The 22,232-nt window shown below is 50.3% G+C and overlaps 1 protein-coding gene across 1 annotated transcript in view; it reads right to left on the bottom strand.

Moving 5' to 3' along the window:
* ARMH3 (armadillo like helical domain containing 3) overlaps positions 1-22,232 on the bottom strand; it is a 171,885-nt gene that overhangs the window by 96,031 nt on the left and 53,622 nt on the right. The window contains exons 16-20 of the mRNA XM_065408100.1: positions 20,964-21,022; positions 19,065-19,130; positions 17,836-17,905; positions 16,536-16,596; positions 7,106-7,194 (exon numbers count right to left, since the gene is read on the bottom strand). Of these exons, the coding sequence (XP_065264172.1) occupies positions 7,106-7,194; positions 16,536-16,596; positions 17,836-17,905; positions 19,065-19,130; positions 20,964-21,022 (345 nt within the window). The remainder of the gene's footprint in view (positions 1-7,105; positions 7,195-16,535; positions 16,597-17,835; positions 17,906-19,064; positions 19,131-20,963; positions 21,023-22,232) is intronic.

Raw genomic sequence — 22,232 nt, 5'->3', positions numbered from 1 at the left:
GCAAAGATGATTTTTAATCCTACTTTGCAATCAATTGCCCTATTAAATAGCTGTTTCATCATTTTTATTATATTTAAGATTTCTTATAAAGCGACTTATTCTTGCAATTATGTGTAGACATTAGAATCTCTCTCATATTCCTATAAATGTGGTTTTCCTTTAAAGCAAACCATAGCAGCTCTGAAGAAGTTATTCGTATCTACAAGTTCTGGGGGAATTGCTCAAGCATCACTAATTTTGAGGTGGGAGGAGTTGAAGGAATGAGGTCTTTTATATAAAGGCTTAAATGAGTCACAACTCTTTCAGAATAGCTTATACATGCGAAACAATATCAAGCAGCACATCTATAGCGATTTCCATCTCCAAAGTGCTGTACAAACATTAACTAATTAGAAAAGTGTTCAATGAAATTAACATGCACAGACCCCTCCCTCATGACCAGCTAAGTCAACGTCTTATCTTATTTTCACAGAGCCGGGAGCAGAATTTAATATTCATCACAGCAGGGAACTGGATGGATCTGATCAGAATTCCTCCGGCAGCTCTATCAATTCACCTCGATCTTGACCTTCAATAACCGCAAGTCCTTCACAAGTACTGATTACCAGACGTGCCAAACAGTGCAGCTGTTTTGAAAAGTGGTCAAAATGTCTGCCAAGGAATAGGTGGATGCCATCACATTCATCATAGCTTATGACCCAAGACAGATTTCCAGCTGAGTCACCTACGATGGTACATAAACTCTTGCAGAAGCAAATAAGGTTTTTCCTCAGAGAACGGAAGAAGCTTCCAGAGTGACCACGGTCCAACCTTGGTCTCAAACAGAAAGCCAATAACTTGCTAACTTTAAAAGGTTCAGAACAGTTCTGCTACACAACTATATTAAGAGAATGTGAACACACAATAGTCAGAAAATACCAAAGCACCCTTAACTCTGCCCCCTTGTGTGTGCACACTACAAAGTCGTTCATTACATGAATACATTTGCTCTTTCCAATACTACGCATCATACCATTTTTTCTAGAACCTACAACACACACATGTAGCAACCTCAGCTATGCGTACACCAAAGAGAGACAGTGACCGTCAAATATACCAGAAACACACTACATGGTTGTAGAGCACGTTGCGTATTGTGTGTAGGAGAAATAGGATGTGATCATAGAATCATAGAGTCATAGAACAGGAAAGGACCTCGAGAGGTCGTCTAGTCCAGCCCCTGCCCTCAAGGCAGGACTAAGTATTATCTAGCCCATCCCTGACAGGTGTTTGTCTGACCTGCTCTTAAAAATCTCCAGCGACGGAGATTCCACAACCTCCCTGGGCAATTTATCCCAGCGCTTAACCACCCTGACAGGTACAAAATTTTTCCTAATGTCCAACCTAAACCTCCCTTGCTGCAATTTAAGACCATTGCTTCTTGTCCTATCCTCAGAGGTGAAGAAGAACAATTCTTCTCCCTCCTCCTTGTAACAACCTTTTATGTACTTGAAAACTGTTCTGTCCCCTCTCAGTCTTCTCTTCTTCAGACTGAACAAAACACAATTTTTTCAATCTTCCCTCATAGGTCATGTTTCCTAGATCTTTAATCATGTTTGTTGCTCTTCTCTGGACTTTCTCCAATTTGTCCACATCTCTTCTGAAATGTGGCACCCAGAACTGGACACAATACTCCAGTTGAGGCCTAATCAGCGCGGGGTAGAGTAGAAGAATTACTTCACGTGTCTTGCTTACAACACTCCTGCTAATACAGCCCAGAATGATGTTTGCTTTTTTTTTTGCAACAATGTTACCCTGTTGACTCATATTTAGCTTGTGATCCACTATGACCTCCAGATCCCTTTCCACAGTACTCCTTCCTAGGCAGTCATTTCCCATTTTGTATGTGTGCAACTGATTGTTCCTTCCTAAGTGGAGTACTTTGCATTTGTCCTTATTGAATTTCATCCTATTTATTTCAGACCATTTCTCCAGTTTGTCCAGATCATTTTTAATTTTAATCCTGTCCTCCAAAGCACCTGCAACCCCTCCCAGCTTAGTATCATCCGCAAACTTTATATGTGCATTCTGTATGCCATTATCTAAATCATCTATGAAGATATTGAACAGAACCGGACCCAGAACGGATCCCTGCAGGACCCCACTCTTTATGCCCCTCCAGCATGACTGTGAACCACTGATGATTACTCTCTGGGAATGGTTTTCCACCCAGTTTTGCACCCACCTTATAGTAGTTCCATCTAGGTTTCATTTCCCTAGTTTGTTTATGTTGATCATGTAATTAAAAATTGTATTGGAAAGATAAACACATGGGGGCAGTGTCCATGGTCTCAGGAGGTGACACACCAATTCTTCTGAGCAATAGCAGGGGTAGAACAGCAAACACGGCAAGGAGGCGATTACCACACTCAGCGGCTTGGCCTTTCCTTTTTTGGGCAAAGCTGGTGATTAATTGGCTGTGGCAACAGAGAAGCTCCACAACAACGGTTTCACTTAAATTCCTGACAAAGCAACACAAACCACTGACTCCCCCACGCAACGTGTAACAGCAATGCACAGCTCTACAGCTTAAGCCCACGAGGGTAGGTGGTCATTATGTATTAAAACAGATCATTATGCACACAGCCAACACTGGGAAAGACAGAAATCAGAAAGCTGTATGCTGCTTCAAGAGAGACCTCTGTGCTCAAACGAGAAAGCAGGGTTCAAAACCGATTGTGGAGAACGAGGGAGCTATCTGTATTTATGAGTATCACCTGCACCTCACCTTGTTTGACATTATCCTTGCAGACTGCGTGGAGCTAAATCAGGGGAGGCTGCTGGGGAGAAAAACAGGAAACGAAACAATGACAGAGCTAAGGTACCTCCAGAGGGAAGACCCAGGGTCCTTCAGGGAACAAGGGGGGAGCTGTTAATTGGGAAACCAACCAGGTTAGCAGGTTCGGTTTTCCGAGGCCTAGGATCCAAGAGGCACCAAACCACGAAAGACCCCAGCCTAGGGAGGAGGGGGGAAGGGGGCAGCAGTGGCTGGAGTGAGGCTGTGGCAGAGACACTGGGAGAACATGACCGGGGCTGTCTGTCTCTCCCAGGCCAGGAGGAGGGGTCTAGGCTGAGTGGAACTGACCCAAGCCTTGCAGGGGAAGGATACAGTTTTGGCAGGCCCCAGGCGTACAGGCCTTTTCCTGTTTTATCTCTGCTCTGCTGACTGTGGGCCTTTGGGTGAATAAATACTTTGCTTCAAAGAAGCGGTTTCTGAGTCACTTTAATCAGCTGCTCGAGTCCGGCTCCCACAGGTAAAGGGCGGTGGGCCTGTCGTGTTATCACAGCTGGGAAACGGGGCTGCAAGCCCAGAGAGCCAGCTGGAGAGTGCTGGGACCATGTGGTTGGAGGAGGGTGAAGACGGCGCACTCGGGAGGGACTCGCAGCTCCCCTGTCACCATGACACCTACGCTATCCCGTTTCTTTTGTTCGAGGTCTTGGATATAAGCTGGATACTCTGAGCGGAGGATTCTGGTGGACACAGAAGGAGCCGCTCCATTCAGGACTTGGCTGATCATTACAAAATGCAACTAGAAATATTTTTAAAGGCAAGAAAACGTCAAAGGGGTCAGCTCCCCAGACAGCTTCACACCCACGCTGCTCATGGTAAGGCACTTGGTCTCTTCCCTCATTCTTCACCAGCCAGCCAATCGGTGTGGGCATCTGAGCCCACCTAGGTAGGGACGGATACCATGCTCCCGGCCATGGTGTATTAATACCTACAGAGCACACCCTGTGTTATGGATTTATTTCGAAATACAACGGGCTGGGGTAAAAGAATAAATCCGATAGGCAGCTAAGGGCTGGACCAGAGACCATTCTCCCGCAAACTCTCATGAGCATGAAAAGGGAAAGCCACCTGTGTGACAGTATGTAAGCACAAATACATGCCCAGGAGCAGGGTGTCCAACTGGGCGTCCACACGCTGATTGACGGCAGCATCAGCACAACAGGGTTGGGTTGTATTTGTGGCTGTGTTTCCTTTCGCGGCGACCTGACTCTGCTGCGTCTCACTGAAGATCTCGCCCGTAGCTCAAGTCCCAGCAGGAGACTGCAGCAGCTTTCGGAGGCGCCGCGGCTGCTGGCCTCCCATGCCCAGAGGAAGAGCTTCTCTCCATTACAGGGGACACTAGCTGTCTGACCCGCCAACACTAGACTTCGGAAGGGAAGAGATGGCTATGCACAACTCTGCTGTCGTCACCTACAATTCTCATCTCAATTCCTCTACACCCTACACTCTGCTGCCTCCTCTCCGCACAATGCTTTGTCTCCTTCTCCCACTCAGTTCTATGCCTGGAGCAGCCGTCCTCCTCCGATATGCCATGCACAACTCCCTCCCCGCCCGTCAGTCACTCCTCACAAGTCTTCCATTTGTCTGCCAGCCCGTATCTCTGCCCGGGTGCTCACTATCGCTACGCCACAGGGCTCACCACAGAGCCCTGGCCTCAGTCTGCACAGCTCCTGCATTAGGAAGGGACTGAGGCAGGCCTCTAGGACTGTTAGGCATCTCTGGAGCTTCAGGCTGACGTCGCTCTGGAGCTCCACAGTTCTGAAGGTTTGCAGACTTGGAGCTCCCTTCTGCAGAGCCCCGGTGGCACTACAGCTAGAGGAACCATTTCTGTGGTTTGGCGCAGGAAGCAGATAGGGAGCATGCCAGCCGGGGGCTCAGAAAGGGCAGAGCAGGGTACAGAGATTTCTGTATCCTGATAGGGCATCAGCTGGCCAACAGACCGAGGACAGAACATCCCCGTCCACTCGTGCCAGGGGCAGGAGCACCATGGGAAATCAAACAGCTCCCTGGTGAAGCAATATCACTTGAACCACCCAATGTGTCCCCAGGGAGAGCCAGCCTTTCGGAAATCAGCCTGCCCTAGACATCGTTCAGGAAACTCACACCTGTTACAGGTGCGGTGTCTTAATTCCAGCCTCCCCGGGCTTGTGTGAATTAGCGAAGCAGCTGCTGACGAGTGGCATTCCCCTGCAGGAAAAACGACAGCACAATCCTCACTGCAATACATTTCTTCTTAAGAGGAGCTCACTGAGCATACAGAATCTCACCAAAACACTGAGCTCTTCAAGTGTGCAGGGTACATCAGCACACCCACACTCGACCAATCCTGAGCATTTTACTCTGCCCGGCTTTCCTTTCAGAGCACAAGCAGTACTTCACTTTCCTAAGCCTTGTATCAACAGCAGCTCATTAGTGAGCACTAACAAAACTGGCCCTGGATATGGAGGCCTGGTCTACCCCCGCAGTTAGGTCGAGGTCTACGCTACAACGTTGCTCCCACCAACGTAAGTCACCCACTACACTGACTTAACTCCGCCCCCGTGCCAGGCATAGCGCGTAGGTCGGTGTACTTAGGTCGATGCAGCGTCATGTAGACACAGCGCTGACTGTTCCGCCTGGCGGGGCTGCGGCTGTCAGCGCCCCACAGCACCCCACGCTGACAGTTGGTGCAAGAGCTCCTGGCGAGGACATGCACCGCCGACAGAAGACACTAGTGTGGACACACACAACTGATTTAATTACTGCGGTGGCTGTATGTTAGCATAACTTAAGTCACCTCAACTTTGTAGTGAAGACATGCCCTGAGTCTCAGAGTGCAGTGGGAAGGGCATGAAATTTTTAGAAAGGAAAGTTTAGGTTTATGATGATTCCTCACAGTGAGATCATTAAACTATGGACTAGTCTCTTAAGGGACGTGGTGCAAAGGTAATCGCTTGGCACTTGCAGAAGCAGACGCGATAAAGCCCTGATCAACGTACTGTAGGGAACAGGCCTGCCCTGGCCAGGCAGAACTGAGCTAACAGGGAGGTGTGGGTTCCATCCTGCAGTTACAGCACAATCACTGCCTGGTCCTGTTTCTACTGGCATTGGATTTCACTGCCACACAACCAGTCCTCTGGGGGCTCGGTTCGGAAGAAAGCAACTGGAAAGAACTCACTAATTAATTAAGGGCACCCACTTCGCCCCCTAGAGGAATAAACCGAGAAAGGCCGGCTGGGTTACAGGTCACAAAATCACTGAAAAGGAGTCTGATTGGTGGTGCATTTCCATGTCTCTGCACCCAGCTGGGCACAGCGACCGAAGGAAAGTACTTGACTGCGAATTGAGAACCGCTTCAGAAACCCCTCAGCACATCTTTTCAACAGCCATCCTCTAGCCGAGTTCCTGGCAAGAGCTGCATGAAGCCAGCCAAGCCACCAATCCCAGAGCAGGACACAGGGGGTCAGGTCCCCTTCAACGCGCAGAAACCTCCCTTTTCACCCACAACGGCGAGGGGAGTAATTGCACCCTCCTAGCTCTGCTGCTTGCAGGACTGGAAGAGAAGCGTGGAAATTAGCCAAGGACAAGGCCTGTTAGGGCACTTGGTCCATCGCCCGCAGTGAATACAAAGATTGCACCGCCCGATAAAAGCATACAGTGCTGTGCCCACGGTCATGTGAACTGACTCCCTTTACTGGAAAACAAAAGCAACCCTCTAAAAGGCCTTTTCTTGCTCGGTGGGGGGAGTGGCACAAAGTGCCCCTGCAGCGAACACCACAAGGGCCAGAGTTTAGATGCATCTCCTCCTTCCCATTGATATCTGTGGTCGAGAGATTGCGCAGCTCCTCACACAAGCCTCTCCATAGCCCACCTGCTGCGACAAACCCAGCTTCTCCCGCACCGCAGCCCCCCGCTATCGCAGGGAGAAGTAGCCTCTGCTGAGGAATGCTGCTCCCAGCAGGTAAGTGGGGCTCCGAGGACTGATATGACATATAAAAAACATGAGGCACTTGGATACCATGGCAATCAGGGCCAGACAAGAAGGCAGATTAGCTACTATTATAAGGCTCCAAGAAGAATCCAAGACAGATACAGAGGAGGCGAAGAGAAGGAGGAGGAGGAGGAGGAGGAGTTTTGAAGGGGATCTAATTACCATGCCATGATTTTTAAAAGAAAACAGAGCAGTTTTGACACAAGCTGGGGTTTGAAAAGTTCCCAAGGAAAGAGCGCTCTGAGCGAGGGAGGAGCAGCTCCTGCAGCATGCACAAAGAGGTGAACGCAAAGGGTCCCAGGTACCTGACCAGAGCTCCCGCCAGGTATAATGAAGCCTCACTCTGCATTTCTTCTGGTAGCACAGCAGCTTGTGCACGATCTGAATGCACCGCCTGGAACAGAGAGAGGACAGCAAGATTATCACTCACCACGAGACACGGCCGTGGCCATTTTAAACCCTTACGCAGCAGACCTTTCGCCTTCCAGGAAGGGACGAGCCAGCGGATGGCAGGGTGTGTCTCTTGGGGCAAGGTGAACCAAGCCCCTAGCTAGGAGGGCTCGACTCACTCTCTCAGGCCCGCTGCCCTGAGGGAAGCAGGGCCACCTGGAGAGAGCCTCTTGCAGGGCAGCGTTCAAGCTCCCGGTGACTGAATGTGCTACAGAAACACTTTCAGAACAATGCCCGGGGCGCTCTTGGGTGGCTGGTTTCTCAAATTTGGACAGTCTTCCTCACGGGGAGAGTCACTGCCCTGGCGTGAGGCGCCTGCAAGAGCCACGCGGCTCGCGCAACTGACAGGCTTTGCCAGAGTTCAGTGAGCTGGCAAGTTCCTGGAATCTGGGACCAGTTACAGGTGCAACAGACCGTATCAGCTCCACACACACACACACACACACACACACGACAGCATCACAAGCACACGCAGGTCCCTGCAAGGTTCCCAAGCAAAACTCAGGGGGCGTCCAGGAGACAGCACTGAGCTCACTGCCCGTGCTGACTAAGTGCCAGAGGCATCGCCTGCAGACGCTGCCAGCTCCAAAGCCGTAAGCGTGGCACTTGGCAGATCTACAGCATATCTAAGTCTTCCTACTGAACTCACAACCAGCGTGCCCGAGCCCCTCCAGACTTTTTAGGAACAAGTCCATCTGTGGGCTTACTGGGCAAAGTCTGCAGGATCTCGAGAGAAAACAGTTGCATTCCTGTTTGGTAACTGTTCTTCTTCAAGATGCTTTGCACATGTCCATTCCACTTCAGGTGCACGTGCACCAAAGCCAGAGAACTTTCCCCATAGCGGTACCCGTCAGGGCAGTGCATGCACCCTCCACACACCTGTGCTGCTAGCCAAGGGCATAAAGGGGCAGAATCACACTAGAAGCCAGAGTTTGCTGCCACTCTGATGCAGGGTGGAAGGAGGGTGGGTTGTGGAATGGACATAGAATCACAGGGTTAGAAGGGACCGCAAGGGTGATCTCCTCTAACCCCCAGCCCAAATGCAGGATTTGAGCAGCACAATACATGTGCAGTGTATCGTGAAGCACAACAGTACTGAACAGGTATGTAACTATTTTTATCTCAGTGTCTGCACATGGCATAAGTAATTCCAGATGCAGGAAGGTACTGGAGTCTACCCATCAAGGAGTCCAACACCACTCTCCCAAATCTAGCATCCTCTCGTCAGGCCTGGGGGACAGCGTAATGAGGAGTGAATGTATGACCCAGATGCAGCCCTGCAATAGTCATTGATGGGTACGTGACCCAAGAAAGCAGCTGATGCAGCATGAGCTCTTGTAAAGTGTGCTAAAACTCTTTGAGGTAGAAAAACTTTAGCAATATCATAGCACAGATGAATGCAAGAGGAGACCCAGGAAGACATCCTCTGAAGTGACAGGTTGTCCTTTCATCCCGTCAGCACAGGAGACTGTTGGACGAGGAAATGCCCTGAAGTTCGTGCATAGATATTGCCTGAAACCGACCTCAAACCAGCCAGTCATCCAGATATGGGTGCCACCACGGTCATGCGCTTTGTGAAGACTCGAGGGGCTGATGGCAAGTCAAAGGGGGGAGGACCATAAACCAATAATGAAAATCTGCTACAACAAATTTTAGTAGGGCTGGAAGGGTCTTCAGGAGGTCACCAAGTCCAGCCCCCTGTACTGAGGCAGGACCAAATGTACCTAGACCATGCCTAGCAGGTGTTTGTCCAACCTGTTCTTAAAAACCTCCAAAGAGGGGGATTTCACAACCTGCCTTAAGAACATATGAATGGCCCAGTATCCTGTCTTCCAACAGTGGCCAGTGCCAGGTGCCCCAGAGGGAATGAACAGAACAGGGAATCAAGTGATCCATCCCCTGTCGCCCATTCCCAGCTCCTGGCAAAGCCTTGGAAGTCTATTCTAGAGCTTAATTACCCTTACCCTTATAGACCATTTTTTCCTAATACCCAACCTAAATCTCCCTTGCTGCAGACGAAGCTCATTCCTTGGCCTACGTTCAGAGGACTTGGAGAACAGGTGATCACTGTCCTTTTTATAGCAGCTGTTAACATATTCAAAGACTTATCAGGTCCCCCCTCAGACTTCATTTCTCAAGATTAAACATGCCCAGTTTTTTTAACCGTTCATCATAGGCCAGGTTTTCTAAATCTTTTATCCCTTTTGTTGCTCTCCTTTGGACTCTCCAATTTATCCACATTTTTCCTAACGTGTGGAGCCCAGAACTGTACACAATATCCCAACTGAGGCCTCACCTGTGCTGAGTAGAGCAGTTATTTACCTCACATTTCTTACATGAGACTCCTGTGAATACGCCCCAGAATATTAGCATTTTTGCAACTGCATCACATTGTTGACTCATATTCAATTTGTGTTCCACTGTAACCCCTGATCCTTTACAGCAGTGCTACCACCTAGCCCGTCGTTCCCTATTTTAGAGTTGTGCATTTGATTTTTCCTTCCTAAATGTAGTACTTTGTACTTGTCTTTATTGAATTTCATCTGGTTGATTTCAGACCAATTCTCTGATTTGTCAAGGTCATTTTGTCAAGGTCATTCTAACCCTGTCCTCCGAAGTGCTTGCAACGCCTCCCAGTTTGGTGTCATCGCACATTTTAGAAGCATACTCTCCACTCAATTATCCAAGTCACTAATGAAAATATTGAATAGTACCAGACCCATGAATGACCCCTGCGGGCCCCCACTCGATATGCCCTCCCAGGAGTGAACCCTGGATAACCACTCTGGGTATGCTCTGTCAACCCACTGTGTAGTCATTTCATTTAGACCACATTTCCCCAGTTTGCTTATGAGAATGTCACGTGGGACTGTGCCAAAAGGCTTATTAAAAATCAAGAAATACCACGTCTACTGCTTCCCTCATATCCACTAGACCAGGAACGCTGCCAAAGGAGGAAATGAGGTTGGTTTCGCAGGATTTGGTCTTGACAAACCCACGTTACCTATTTTTTATAATCCTATTGTCCTCTAGGTGCTTACAAATTGATTGTTTAATAATTTGTTCCAGTACTTTTCCAGGTATCAAAGTTAGGTTGACTGATTTATAATTCCCTGGGTCCTCTTTTTCCCTTTTTAAAAGATAACTACTATGTTTGCCCTTCTCGAGGCCTCAGGGACCTCACCTGTCCTCCATTAGAATTGCTAATGATTCTGAGCTTGCTTCTGAGATCTGTGGGCAGAACTTTCTCTTAGGGCCTGGAGTATAAATGCCCAAAGATTTTAGGGTTGCCCCAGAATCTCTAAGAGTGCAAATTTTCATCTGTTTTCCCCCCGAGAACAGATTCAGGCCCTCAAATGGCAAGTCCTCAATTGTTTGCTGGACTTCTGTTGGTATGCTCGATAACTGCAGCCAAAAAACCTAATGCACAGTGATTCCTGTTGTCAACACTTGCGCTGCCAAGTCTGTCTTGTCCAATGCAGCCTGTAAAGATGGGCTTGACACCAGGTGGCTTTCATTTAGTAGCACTCTGGACTCCTCTTTAGCATCATCTGGCAGCTTGTCTGTAAACTGGAACACTGAGTCCCAGCTGGAATAATCCTAATGGGCTAAGAGGGCCTGTTGGATGGTTTGCAATCCTAAACTGCAGTCCTGAAGACAAATAAACCATTCTCCCAAATAAGTCCAGCTTCTTTTGCATTTTTGTCCTGGCCTCGGTTTCTCATTCACAGCTGCCACTACCAAAGGTCTGGATGTGAATAAAAACACTCATGCCCCTGAGATGGAACTTGGGGCCTCTCCTTTGTTCTCTTGGCAGTGGGTGTCAGAGAAGAGGGAGTTTGCCAAAGAATTTTGGTGGGCTCTAATAGGCAGAATATCCACCAATCTGTGTGGATTATCCTGCACCAATTCACTCTGACTACCCGCGAGGTGGCTATCCTTTCCAGAAATTCCCAGACGATTATAAAATGTACCAGACCTGGGAAAGACTGTTCCAGAACAGTAGGGTCATGTGGTGATGATGGGGAAGTGTTGAGCAGAGGCACTAAAGTGTCGGTCTGCGCCACTGTTTGCTGAACAGCCCTAGCAGGAGGGTCAGAACCCAGAGGGATAAGATCCCTCAGTTGCTGGCTACTGGGTGTCAGTACCGAGACCAGTACCAGATGGAGAACAGCACCTTCCTGGGGATCTAGCAGAGCCGCGTCTAGGAGAAGATGACCTTGAGTCTGGAGGAACTCCCCATGGATTCCAGAAAGGTCACTGCTGTACATGACATGGTACCAAGGACGAACCTCACGGCATCCTACCTCTGCACTTGCTTCTGTCAGAGCCACACTTGGGCCTTGACCTGCATGAAGAGGAACGAGGAGACGCTCAAGACCTGTAATGAGATCTCAATATGTAAGACTCTGAGGAAGAGTCAGCATTCGAATGCCAAGGCAGCACAGTACCAGATGGAGTAGCTGGAGACCAACACCTGGACCAACAAGCAGTGGACGGTGCCAGAGGAAGCATCTGAGCCTTTCCTGCTGAAGGGACCATAGGTTTAGTCTGCTGCACAACAGAGCTTCCAGACCCTGGTGGTGTAGACAAAGGCTCAGTTCCAGACGGCGCTGAATGCGTAGGTGCCGAAGATCCCAACCAGGGCTTGCATGGCAGGAACAGTTGGTACCTGGACTTTGGCCTGCATCAGTGGAGTCCGGCACGGACAGGCACAAAAGGTCCCTGGCCGCTGCATAAACCTCAGAGATCGTTGGCACCGATATACCAGGGTGCATCACAGAGGAAGTTGATGCCATTGAAGGTCCCAGTAACGGCGTTGGCATAAGGTGCCACAATCAACGACTCTCTACTGCTCGAATGTGCTACCAGGGAGCACCTTAGCAGGAGCTGATTTAGCTCTAGCCTCGGTACCAGTCTTCCGGTGAAAGTCTGTAGGGGATTTAACCCTCGAAGAAGAGGCTCCTTCTGGCTAGAAGAGGCCAAAAGTGCTGGATGGTGTCTGTTTTTATGCTGTACTGAAGAAGAAGAACGGTGTCTTTGGCTCCCTTCAACGCCAGGACAGCCCCAAGTCTGGCGGCTCGCTCGGAGTCGAGTCCAAATTCCTGCAGATCATGCAGTGGGGTTCCCAATGAAGGTGCAAAGCTGCGTCCATCAGGGTGTCTCAACGTCAAACTTCCTCCACTGTAGTCTTGGTCTCAGGACCGGCGGGGGGGGGAGGAGGTGGGGAGGGCAAGTGGGGAAATCTGCCCAAGGCCCCGGGCCCTGCGAGCCCTGGCCCGGCGGCCGTCCAGGTCTTCCGCGGCATTTCGGCGGTGGGGGGCCCTTCAGTGCTGCCAAAGACGCGGAGCGACTGAAGGGCCCCCCGCCGCCAAAATGCCGCCGAAGACCCGGACCGCCGCCGGGTGAGTAAAAGCGCCGCAGCTCCCCCACTTTGCCCCAGGCCCCCTGAATCCTCTGGGCAGCCCTGCTTGGTCTTACCCCCCCAGAGATAGGGCACTGATGCCTCACGTGTCCTTCTCCCAAACATTTTAAGCATTGGGAGTGAGGCTCGCTGACTGGCCAGATTTGCTGGCGCCAGAACAGCGCTTCAATCCACGAGATACAGGCATGCCCCAGTACAGAGCCAAAAACTCGAAGGAAAGGAAGCTAAAAACAAGGATTCTTTAGAAAACAAGTATTACTATCTAAACTACAGCTACACTGCCAGCTAAACTACCCCTCACCTTACAGAGCTCTCAGACCGTTTTCTAAAGGGACAATGGGAAAGAATGTGAGAAGATCACATATGCGTTGACTACACACCACAGGCGGTGAGAAGGAACTGAGGGGTCAGGGCAGCCTGGCCCCTTTCTACCCTTGGTTGGCAGCACAAGCGTGCGGAGGGCGCATGCGTTGCCCCAGCAGGTCCCGTAGAGGACAAAGGTCTCCAGTGTCGGTTCCGGGCGCGCAGACACCGGAAGTGGAAGGAATGTGTGCAGGCATTCAGAGGAGAAGTTTGCGAATAGAAACCCCTGGTGTTTGAACAGGAGCTCTTTGGCTCCCAGAGCGTGCAAGCCCCACCCAGTTAGTCTCTAGAGCAGGGGTCTCAAACTCAAATGACCACGAGGGCCACATGAGGACTAGTTCATTGGCCCGAGGGCCGCATTACTGACACCTCCCCTCGCCGCCCTCGGCCCCGCCCCACTCCACCCTTTCCATGAAGCCCCGCCCCTGCCCCGCCTCTTCCCACCCCTTCCCTGCCCCCATTCCAACCCCTTCCCTGAAATCCCCACCCCAACTCTGCCCCCTCCCTGCCCCCAGGGGGTGCACGAGGGGTGTGGGGTGTGGCGGGGGCTCAGGGCAGGGAGTTGGAGTGTGGGGTGCAGGAGGGGTGAGGGGTACAGCAGGGGGTCAGGGTGCAGCAGGGGGCTCAGGGCAGGGGGTTCGGCTGCAGGAGGGGCTCGGGGGGCAGGATCTGGCCCGGCGCGTACTGGGGGCAGGGCAGGCTCCCTGCCTGCCTGTCTGCCCTGCGCCGCTCCGGGAAGAGCTGGAACGTGGGGAAGGGGGGGCGGAGGGGCGCAGGGGTGTGCGTTGCTGTTGCTTCAGGCAGCGCCCCCAGCAGCTCCCATTGGCCGCGGTTCCCCGTTCCCGGCCAATGGGAGCTGCTGGGGGCGCTGCCTGAAGCAACAGCAACACACAGCCTCTCCGCCCCCCCTTCCCCACATTCCAGCCTCTTCCCAGAGTGGTGCAGGGCAGGGCAGGGCAGGCAGGGAGCCTGCCATGCTCCCGGTGCACGTCCGGCCGGAGCCACTCTAGGTAAACACTGGGGGAAGGCGGGGGGGCTGCGAGGGGCTTGCGGGCCGCGTGTTTGAGACCCCTGCTCTAGAGCGTTCCAGTTTCTGGACCCAAACTACTGGGCTAAAGGAATTTACACATTCAGACTATGGCTGCAGCATTCGTCATCTCCTTCAATCAGATACTTATTTAATGAGCTTAAGAACTACAACAGGGATGTCTGCGATCCTTCCAAGTGTCTATACCAGACTAATTGACTATGGAGCTTAAGAACTCTGCTGCTCTGCCTGCAGACTTCGCAATGTCCTAGACCCACAGCTCTTTGGATGGAGCAGTTTCCAAACCCTGCAGGCTTTATAAACTCCACAGAGACTTTGCAGAGCTCCCAGAAGTTCAAATATTCATAGTGACTAACTCCAGAATTAACTACCCAACATCTGGAGAATTGTCCTGGGCACCAGAACTCATTAAGGACAAAATTTAAAAAATACAAATTTGAACTTGCTAGACCAGGTTGATTTTAGCTTTCCAAATAACTTCAATGAGGAAAAATCCTGCTGTTCAAACTCTCCTCTCTTAAAGACGCCTTGTCTGATTAATAGCAACATTTCCTGGAAAGGTCTCTTGCACAAAGAGAGAGAGAGAGAGAGAAAGAAAGAAAGAAAGACAGACAGACACACACACACACACACCCAGAAAGGAGCTCTTTCTGAAAAAAAAAGTTTTCTAACTGGAGAGGGAGGCTGTTCAAAACTGGGCTTACACTAAAAACTGGCTACAAATGTCAGACCCATGGTCCACACACATTTCATCAGCCACTGTTAGATGATCGTCTGCAGTACTAAGATGCAGTAGGAAGGGCTGAAATTCCTAGTTAGCGTGTAAACCCTAAACGTTAGCTGAACATGGCATTTGCTACGTACTTAACGTTGGACTCTATTTACAAAGGGAACAGAACCAAATGGAAGCAGCGAGCCAGGCTCGGCGTGCCCTCTGGGACAGTGTTGCTAGCACCGATGCTAGCAGCACGGGGTGATGTACAACGTCTATGCACAGTACCATTCCACCAATGTCTGTTTGCTGGGCCCAGTTCAGTCTTGGAGTACAGCTATGCAGGCAATGCCAAGGGGAAGCCGGATAAAAGCTAAACCATTTCTCTTACCCCTCTGAAATCAACAGCAGCTGATGGTCAGTGTTCCGGGGAACACCTTGGGACTGGAAGCTACAGGCTACGAACAGCAAGGCCCATTCAGTGGTGGAACCAAATGAGACAAGGAGCACAGGGAGGGTGGATAAGAGTACCTAATCCTGTCCCTGGCCAAACACCCAATGCCCCTGGAGCCAGGCCTACCTAGTCCCAGAGGGCACTGCATTAGGATTATGACCTGTGTCAGCTGCATTTTGGAGGCTGGCAGAGCATGTGCTGCAGACTTATAACACATCCCCGATTATGGACCCACACTTACCCCCCAGGTCAAAGCAGTCTGAATTATCCTTAAGAATATTAATGTACCTTCCCCATAATAGCCCCACACAGTCACCTTCTAAATGTACTTGCCAGCTGATGCAGCACTGTTTGTGCATTCATAACATTCTTCTCACCTGCAATAATTGTGTCTGCTGCAGGATGGTCTCAGATGGGAATTTAATGAGGGGCCTGTGTAAACACGCTGGAACCGATGGATACGGACGTCCACTGGTAGTTGCTGCTGCTTGCTATCTTTATTCATGTCTTTTTAAAAAGTGCTTTTACCTTGACTCGAGCTTCTTCTCCCCCCCCGTATCTCAACAACTAATTCAGAATGATTTCTCAAGGAGCTGGTTGCTTTCTGTAGTGGCGGGATTGTTTGGGGCTTAGTAAATGTGTGACTAAGAGTTATTCTAGGTAAGAGCAACAGATTTGCCTTTATTCTGCGGTTTACGGGGCTGTCTCAGCCTGGGTGAAATTCACCACTGCGCATAGACGCAACAGAAGGCCAATGGACCATTTACGACCCACTTCAGCCGTGGACCATTGGCCAGGTGAAATAAGAGTGGGGCACAGACTATGTACTGGTCCCCTCTGCGCAGTGGTGAATTTCACCCTCATTGCACCAGAGGACGCTTCAGCGATGTTTGCAATTGACTCCCAATTGCCGGACTGGCTTCACGTCCCTGTTTTATCCGTCCTTGGTGTTTCAAAATTGGCTTTTTGTCTCCAGCTCCGGATTTGGCTTTGGTGGTTGGCGCAATGTTTTGTGACAATTCTCCCCACTGTGCAGCTCTTTGTAGTTGATCGGGCAGATTAGGAAAGCTGTCTGAGAGGGGGAAATTCATTTCTTTGACAATTTCTTGGCACACTGAACATCTCAACAATATATGCTCAGACCTAGGAGCTTCTGGAAAGCCCCACCTGCCCGAAAAACGTTATTTTGGCTTGACGTGCATTATGTGATTTCCCTGCCTGCCCCCCACCCCTCATTCCAGAGGATAAATTCACAGCCAGCCAGCCCGCCCTCAGTCACTTACACATACAGATCCATAGGAAACTCTTTCATCATGTGTGTTACGATGAACTCCACCATCAGATCTAGGAGACCGGGGAGGAAAATGACAAAATAAATGTAAAACTAGCTACAGTAAACACCTAGCAGACAACAACAAGCATATCCAACTATCCAGGCCCCCACTATGCCCCCAGACAGCAATCCTGGTTAGAAGCAAGAGAGAGAATTTACTAAGAGCTGTGTCTGAATTAGGCATCTCTTCTGAAAGCCCAGGACAAAGCTACTGAGAGTTGCCTGGCATTTGAATGCGATGCACTCCGAGACAGGTTTCCTCCACGCACTTTCCCCCGACTGTTTAAATAAAAAACACATCACTAATTTTGATGCATAGAATTGCGCTCGTATTTCAAACCTTGGCACCAGTAGGAAATATGTTTTAGAACACTGTTGTCACCAGAGGCCAGATATGTTTTACAGCTTTGTTTTCCGAGACGATAACGTAGAGGACATCCATATATCTACAGAATCGGCTCTGAAGCAAAGTAAATCCAGTCTTGCCTCAAGAATGACTGAAGTCTTCTACATACTACTCAGTTTTAATCTTGGTCAGTTTCACCAGGGGTACATTTAAGTGGCCTCAGTGCTAGAATAGCAAGAGAGACAGGCAAAACAGCCCTCCAGCTAGTCACATTCAGCCCCGTTTGTCTGTTCCAGGCAGGGCAGGTGCCCAGCAGTCACTTCCACCACCAAACATCTGTTTCTTTCCCATCCGCTTTTTCTCAGCTCAGTCACCGAGAGACTGCTGGTTCCCAGGCATCACCTTCCCCACCTCAACGTTTCAATGGACTAGCCAACGAACATTCCATTATTGACATTCGTTCAGCAATGGAAGCAAGGTGTCCAATGTCTTTTGGAAAACCTGACAGTGAATGTGGCTTTCCACAGATCTACAAGATCATAGAATCATAGACTATCAGGGTTGGAAGGGACCTCAGGAGGTATCTAGTCCAACCCCCTGCTCAAAGCAGGACCAATCCCCAGACAGATTTTTGCCCCAGATCCCTAAATGGCCCCCTCAAGGATTGAACTCACAACCCTGGGTTTAGCAGGCCAATGCTCAAACCACTGAGCTCTCCCTCCCGCAGCACGTTACATGGCACCGATCCTCCTACCTAATCTCACGAGAGGAAAGTGAGGGGGTGGGATGAAATGCACCCTGCTGAGATAACAGGTAGCCAGGAAACTCCCCCAAACGAAGCTGATTTCCACCTCGTCACAGGAGATGGGTCGAGTCTGGAAGATCCCACCCCAGCAATACTCACCTAAGACTGCACATACCAGGGGGCGGCAGGGCAGGTTCTTGTCTGCGGCTTTCTTCCTGTGTCTCATTGGCTTCAAACACACAAAGAAGAAAGGAAGTCAGCAGATGCCTGCGTGGCACCCAGCGCATTATCGCCTGCTTTCCATACAAATAAAACCACTGCCACAGGCTCGCCTGTAGTTTTGGGCTCTTCCATTTCTGCCACCTTGGCTCTACGGCGGTCACACCAGGGCACAGAGGGTCCCCGCTCACCAGGGAGACAGCAGCTGGCGCTTTGGTTACTTTGATTCTGAGCTGTGTAACTGGAGGGCACTGTCGCACCAGGGCACAGTGCTCTCCCTCATGTTCCCCTGACCCAGAAGTTTGTTTTTCGCACGCTCAGTGACTAGCTCCTCCATCGGCTCTAACAGCTTAGAAAGACGATTCCCGTTCCATGCTCGCTGCTGAGAAAGAAGGGTTAACAGCTTGGGGCTACGCTTGCTTTAAAAACAAAGGGCTTGAGTCTGTCCTGGAGTGGTCACACCACCATCTCCCAGCCCCTGGAGAGCAATTCCAGTGGTGGAATGACCACCTCGCAGGTCAGAGGTGTGGAGCCTGCAGCCAAGTCCCACTGAGGGAGCATGCACAAATTCACAACATCCTCTGGGCTGCCTCTACAGGCTGGGCTCCTGTGGACCCCTGGATGCAAATGAAAGCTGCCTTCCTGCAGCAGAACCCTTGGGGCAAGACAGTGGTAAAAACACCCCCCCCCTACTTGAGGGGCGAATCACCCATCTGAAAGAGGGGGTGAATTGAGCTCAAAGAAGTTGGGGTCCACTACGACCTGTACATCAATGTATCACATGGGGCCTAACATTTGCTGAAGCTTAAGGCAGACTGCTCCCCAGAATGCACTAATGCCTCCGGTCCCCACAGACCTCCCATTACACATCCTCTCCCTGGCTACCCTGGGCAGACGCAGCTCAAAAGCCAGCCCTCACCCAGCTCCTTGAGCGAGCCAGCAAGGAGCCAGGCTGCTTGCTCCCCAGCACAGCTCATTCCCTTGACGAGGAGTCTCGAGCCATGACGGCGTTTCCTCCCCACACCCCCACCAGCAGGGCTGGCTGGGTCCTCCCGTGCGCTGGCCCCAGGCGGGGTGTCTGTGACACAATACACAACCAGCTGAGGACCCAAAACCTTGGCTTCCGCCGCCCCAAGGAGAGAGGAAGGAACCTGCTGTGGAGGACTCACCATCCTGTGCAGGTTTACTCGAAAATTCACGTTGTCATCATGCAAAAAAGCATTAGCGTATTGATCCTATTGGAGAGAGCAAAGCCTGAGGTGAGAAACATCTACTGCAGCAACCCCCCTGCCAAAGCCCACGTGCCCCAGGGCAAAACTGGCAGCTGCAGGCAACTCAAGGGTTAGAAAGTTGCCCATCAGCAGGAAGAGGCACTTGCCTGAGTCTTCTCTTCCCTGTTCCCCAGTTATGCCTCTAGTCAGACAACCCAAGCGACTCCACTTGCACAAACGCCTGCACCACAGTCGTTTATTTCCCATGCCTTTCTTTGCTCGCCCACGTCGCGGACTCCACGTGCGACAGCACCAAGAGCATTTTAATGTGGGCTGTAAAATGCACAAGGAGGTTCTCCTGCCTGCCTCTTTCCTCGTCCCCATGACAGAGCAAAGAGGAAGGTTTATAGTGGCAGCTTGATGGACCCATCACGGCAGAAGTTATTGCAGCACAGGCTGCTAGTAGGTAGCGCAGCAGCTCCAATCCTCAGGCAAATCTCATTCCCAAATCCACACTAAATCAAACGGCGTTCCGTCTAATACACAGCCAAGTGTGGTCATAAATATCCTCTCCATTTAATACCAGGGTCAAACATGCTTTTGCTAGACACAGGCGATATTTCTCTTCTCCCTTTGTCTACATGCCTTTCTGATGAGCTCAGGTGCTAAGAATAGCTAATTACTAGCATCTGTAATGAAATCCGAGTTCACTAGCTCTTCTGCAGCACCTTGAACAAATACTTGATGAACCAGGACTTTAAAAGCAGAGCACTCGGCGCAGTAATGCTGACTTCGCTGCTCTGAAGCAGCGACACGCAGACCTCCATGGTTTGGGAGCCAAATTAGCGATCAATATTATGCAAAAGAGCCACAGGAGTGGGACTTCATCATTCCATTTACTAGAGCGCTATTAGAACATAAGAGCGGCCAGACTGGGTCAGACCAAAGGTCTATCTAGCCCAGTCTCCTGTCTTCCGACTGTGGCCAATGCCAGGGGCCCCAGAGGGAACAAACAGGTAATCATCCAGTGGTCCACCATTGTACTATTCCTACTCCTATTTAAACAGTGTGACAGAGAAATATTTAGTTTATCTATATTATTCTTATCAGCTACAACTGGTTAATAACACAGTAAAAGCCGATTGGTTAATAATTACATTGCAGAGTGTTTTCCTATCATGTGCTGCAAAGAGCCGCAGGAGACACATTAAAGAGCCACTTGCGAGTCTCAGTGAGAGGGTCACTGCTCTAAATGGAAGGTTTTTACTTGTGTGCAACCCCAACTCTTTTCCAGTCGGGACCTGACCCCTTGGCTCTCCGCCTGAGCAGTCTGTCCAGCAGGCTGACAACACCCACCTCCTTCAAGGCAGGAGAGGGACAACGTGGTCCCCGTCTGTGGAGGCCATGGCCACTCCCTCCAATGCTAGCCCCTGATCCCTCTCAGGACGTGGGATGGCTGAAGAGCAGCACCGTCTGCTTAGCATGGACAATGCAGAGTCAGGTGTCGTCAGGGTCTGGAACAGCTCAAGGTGCCCCCTAGTGACCTAACACATGCGCTAAATGAAAGGGGAACAGGTCTGAGTTCAGCGTGCTCCCCACGTGTGACACGAGAAGCCGACGCTCCCTGAAATGAGGCAACACTCTGCTAGTTTAGGCTCAGTGCTAACAGTAGTAGTGCTGGACTTCACAGCAAAGGATTAAACCAGCTCTAGCAGGGTCTCCATCTCCCAACCCCCCTGCAGTTCTCCAGTGCCCAAGCGACAGGAAGCGAGGGGAAGGGGCACCCGCGTGGAGCCAGGTTGCCACATGAGACAGATGGCCGTGTGCTGATGAGATGGGGTCATGCACAAGACCTACCTCTGCTATGCACGTCAGGATAATCAGACAGAGCTTGCCGCTGTGGAGCCGGTGTTCGTCTGCAAATGAACAAAAACAAGCCTACGTGAGCCACTAGGCCTTGTTGTGCCGACAGGTCGGCGTGTGGACTCAGAGCAGAAAGACCCTCCTTGGTGGAAACAGGACAAGAGGCCGAGTATCAAACTTCACACACCTACTCACCCACTCTGTGAGAGTAAATAGTCTCACCATGGCCCTAAAGCCATCACCCCAGCAGCCGGACCACTACACCCCACTGAGCTATCGGGAGTCTCCGCTAACAACGCAATGTCAGACTTGATCTCTCCCTCAGCACAGGCTCTCTCAGCAGTGTGACGGAATACACCCTGCAGTCACACCCTACTCACTAGTGTTATGATCTTGGGACAAAGTGTGCCTTGTAAGGTAGCATTTGAAAACTCAATTTTTTGGTCAGTATTGTCCTGAGGAAATATGTGACAACACTGTATGTGAAGTGATAAGATTCCCCTGTATGGTGTTATTAACACATGTTCCAAACCCCACAGCCCTGCTCCAACAGAAGTCAGCAAACAGGTCTGTCCTCGACAAAGGAACGTGTGCTCTGCTTAACTTGCATTTAAGCAGTAAACAGAATCATCAAGCAGGGAGGGAAACAAAGGAACCTCAACCAGGTGAAAAAAGGCAGCAGGGAACATCCTTCTGCATAGATTCTGTCTCCTAGTGCCCAACTAGAAATGTTTTTCAAGAGGGGGACTGAAACTATAAAAAGGAGGAAAAAACACCCAACGGCACCCCTCTCTCTCCTCCTGCCCATCGTATTCATTGCACCTGAAGGAACACAGGAAGCATTCATTGGACTCTGGGGAAGGGGTCCTGACCTACAGGGTTCGGTCAGTAAGACTGCCGAAAGCAGATGATTAGAAATTTTGCTTGAATCTAGTCTAGTTTGTTAAATTAGGCATTAGTAAACATCTTATCTTTATTTCCCTTGTAACCGTTTCTGACTTTTATGCCTCATTACCTGTACTCACGTAAAATCTCTTTGTAATTAATAAACTTGTTTTACTGTTTTATCTAATCTAGCGTGTTTAAGCGGAAGGGTCTGAATCATTACTTGAGATAATAAACAGGCATATTATTCCCTTTAAGGAATAACAGACGTAAAATATTTTGTTCTCTCCAGGAGAGGGTTGGGCAGTGCAGGACATACATTTTGGGGGGGGGGGGGGGAAGAGAATCTGGGACTGGGGGTGTGTTGGGATCACCCTG

Source organism: Emys orbicularis, chromosome 7 (assembly GCF_028017835.1).
Source record: "Emys orbicularis isolate rEmyOrb1 chromosome 7, rEmyOrb1.hap1, whole genome shotgun sequence".
Taxonomy (NCBI): domain Eukaryota; kingdom Metazoa; phylum Chordata; order Testudines; family Emydidae; genus Emys; species Emys orbicularis.
The sequence above is the reverse complement of the archived record's forward strand: the minus strand, read 5'-3'. Positions and strand labels throughout refer to the sequence as shown.